The sequence below is a fragment of the Rhododendron vialii genome, chromosome 9a, assembly GCF_030253575.1.
Source record: "Rhododendron vialii isolate Sample 1 chromosome 9a, ASM3025357v1".
NCBI lineage: Eukaryota > Viridiplantae > Streptophyta > Magnoliopsida > Ericales > Ericaceae > Rhododendron > Rhododendron vialii.
Window position 1 is genome coordinate 39190488 of NC_080565.1, and position 1311 is coordinate 39191798.

The following is a 1311-nucleotide window of genomic DNA, read 5'->3' on the forward strand; positions in this document are numbered from 1 at the left end:
TTCCAAAGGAGAAAAAGTGTTAAAGTCAAGGAAAAATGTACTTTAAGATCAAATATGAAAAAGAAGTAAATTTTGCAAAGCAAAGCGTGAAGAAATCCCCAAACAGGGGCATAACATTAGTAGCAAATGTCAAACTCAACCCCTATGAGGAACAATCAAACGAACACTCTAATTTTTCCAATTTTGCCCAACTGAAATCAAAACTGGTGATGATTGTGTTGTATCTACTTGCAACTGATATTCTGGAGGGACTTTGTTGCGGTATTCACTTCCATTGTACAATTCATGTCGACAGCCTTCTTCTTCTTGAAAATCAACATCAACTCCACTTTCCCTGTCAATTTCGATCGGCTACTCAAAGGCACAAGTCCTGAGCTTAGATCATGTGCCAGTTGCGTCTTTCCAACTAGATCTGTACAAGCAAGGTCCACTTCAACGGTAAACTTTTTGGTCCTTCGGAATTGGGCTTTCAATTTGAGGATAGCTGCACTCCCAAGCTCAACTTCGCCGTAGTAGAAATAGATTGTGCTACTGTCATACTTGTAGGGTCCAAAATTGGTGTTCTTGATCCCAAGTGCGACGTTGGTTTTAAGAGTGAAGGATGTGTTAGTGGTTGGGATATCATACGTCTCGAAGGTGGCGGATCTGACTCGGAACTTGGGAATCCCATGGCACCCGGCAACGGTTATTACTGGAGCGACCAAGAGAGGGCAAAGCAACCTCATCCGAGCTCCGATGCCAGAAGTTTAAGAAATGGTTGTTATATGGCGTGGCCTTTGTCCTTTTCCAAACCGGAATCATCGTACTCTTCACAATGACGGTTTTCAAAAAAATAATTCACACGTTCGTATGTCCCTCGCTTTAAATCGAATCAAAACCCATTATATATAAACAGATAGAGTTTTGAGATACAAAGAGATGATGTAATCCCACCATAAAAAAATTCAAGTTTTGCTTATGAAAATTGGGTAGAAAGAAGACCACTACAAAAATCATCAAGGCCACCAAGACTAAAACACATTCTAGGTTTCATTCGAAGATCAAATCCCTGGTTTGTACGTATTTCTTCATTGTCTAAGTGTTTCAAAGAGTTCATAGACATTCCATAATTCATCGAAGCGTAGCAGAAATCGTTTCAAAGAGTTTTTACAATGTGTTTGTAGTCGTAACTTTCAAAATTTGGCCTTGATACTATATAAGCCCCAATTTAAAATTGATATATAATGGGTCTTGATTCGATTTAAAATATGTAGTCTTATCACTTTAAAAACTCTAATTCTTGATATAGAATGGGTCTTGATCCAATTTAAA

The 1311-nt window shown here is 38.4% G+C and overlaps 1 protein-coding gene across 1 annotated transcript; it reads right to left on the reverse strand.

Annotated features, from left to right (window-relative positions):
• Positions 1-224: 224 nt before the first annotated feature.
• LOC131299897 (uncharacterized) lies at positions 225-725 on the reverse strand. Its single transcript, XM_058325471.1, has one exon. The coding sequence runs from the start codon at positions 723-725 to the stop codon at positions 225-227; it is 501 nt and encodes a 166-aa protein (XP_058181454.1).
• Positions 726-1311: the final 586 nt, after the last annotated feature.

What these genes read in the sequence shown, in the direction of transcription:
- LOC131299897 (XM_058325471.1), bottom strand. Translation starts at nt 725, where the DNA reads ATGAGGTTGCTTTGCCCTCTCTTGGTCGCTCCAGTAATAACCGTTGCC.